Genomic DNA, 929 nt, shown 5'->3' with positions numbered 1-929 from the left:
TTTTTCTAGCTTGATAAATACCCTGTACTATTTCCACTCTTAAATGCGCAGTACTCATATTTCTCTTGGTCTTCCCTCCAGGAATCGATGTCATGGACCGTAAGAAAAGATCCTTTGAGTCACGAACCAGCGTCACCAACCACCCCTTGGCCAGAAAGCTCTTTGAGATCATGTCAACCAAGAAGACTAACTTGTGTCTCGCTGCCGATGTCACCACCTCCAAGGAATTGATATCCCTGGCAGAGAAGGTCAGTTCAGGGCTTTCGAGTGGGTTATTGTGTGCTTTTCTGTCTGTGTGTGTTGTTTATATGGAGGGTTTGTAATGGCAAGGTTTGGGTGTCAAGAATGTACATGGAGAGAGGGTTTGAGAGTCATGAGATGATATATCAGAGACAGTACCTCAGGTCCTTATTCTAATTATCAGGAATGAGAGTTTGACATTTAGTTTGTAACCTGTAACATTTTATAATAAAGTGAGATTTTGTCTATTTGTTTTGTCCTGTTTTTTCTTCAACAGCAAGAGCTTTAGATATCTAAAAACTTAGATGATACAAACCTTAGGTTGGTCCTCATATATGCCTGCTCAAGACCCTTTCATTATAGGTTGGTCCTCATATATGCCTGCTCAAGACCCACATAGACATCCTGACAGACTTCAGCAAGGAAACGGTTGAGAGCTTAAAGGACCTCGCAGCAACGCACAACTTTATGCTTTTTGAAGACAGGTTTGTAAAGAGACATGTATAGTTGCACAGCTTTTCATAAATTTACCTGTCGAAGTTTAAGGTTTCTACTTCTGCTTTTACTGCTGCTTGATCAATCATCTTTTACTTCTTTTTCTTCTTATGTTCTTAAGCTGAGTCTTCTTTGTCCTCTGTGTTCTAGTCAGAAGTGTGACAAGAAGCAGGGTTGACATTCATTTTTTTTTT

At 39.9% G+C, this 929-nt stretch overlaps 1 protein-coding gene across 1 annotated transcript in view; it reads left to right on the top strand.

Annotated features, from left to right (window-relative positions):
• LOC119591246 (uridine 5'-monophosphate synthase-like) overlaps window positions 1–929 on the top strand; it is a gene marked incomplete in the record, with an annotated part of 17802 nt that overhangs the window by 12748 nt on the left and 4125 nt on the right. The window contains 2 exon segments of the mRNA XM_037939956.1: window positions 82–248; window positions 604–725. Coding sequence (XP_037795884.1) covers window positions 82–248; window positions 604–725 — 289 coding nt within the window.

This window comes from Penaeus monodon, chromosome 28, assembly GCF_015228065.2.
Source record: "Penaeus monodon isolate SGIC_2016 chromosome 28, NSTDA_Pmon_1, whole genome shotgun sequence".
Taxonomy (NCBI): Eukaryota; Metazoa; Arthropoda; class Malacostraca; order Decapoda; family Penaeidae; genus Penaeus; species Penaeus monodon.
The sequence above is the reverse complement of the archived record's forward strand: the minus strand, read 5'-3'. Positions and strand labels throughout refer to the sequence as shown.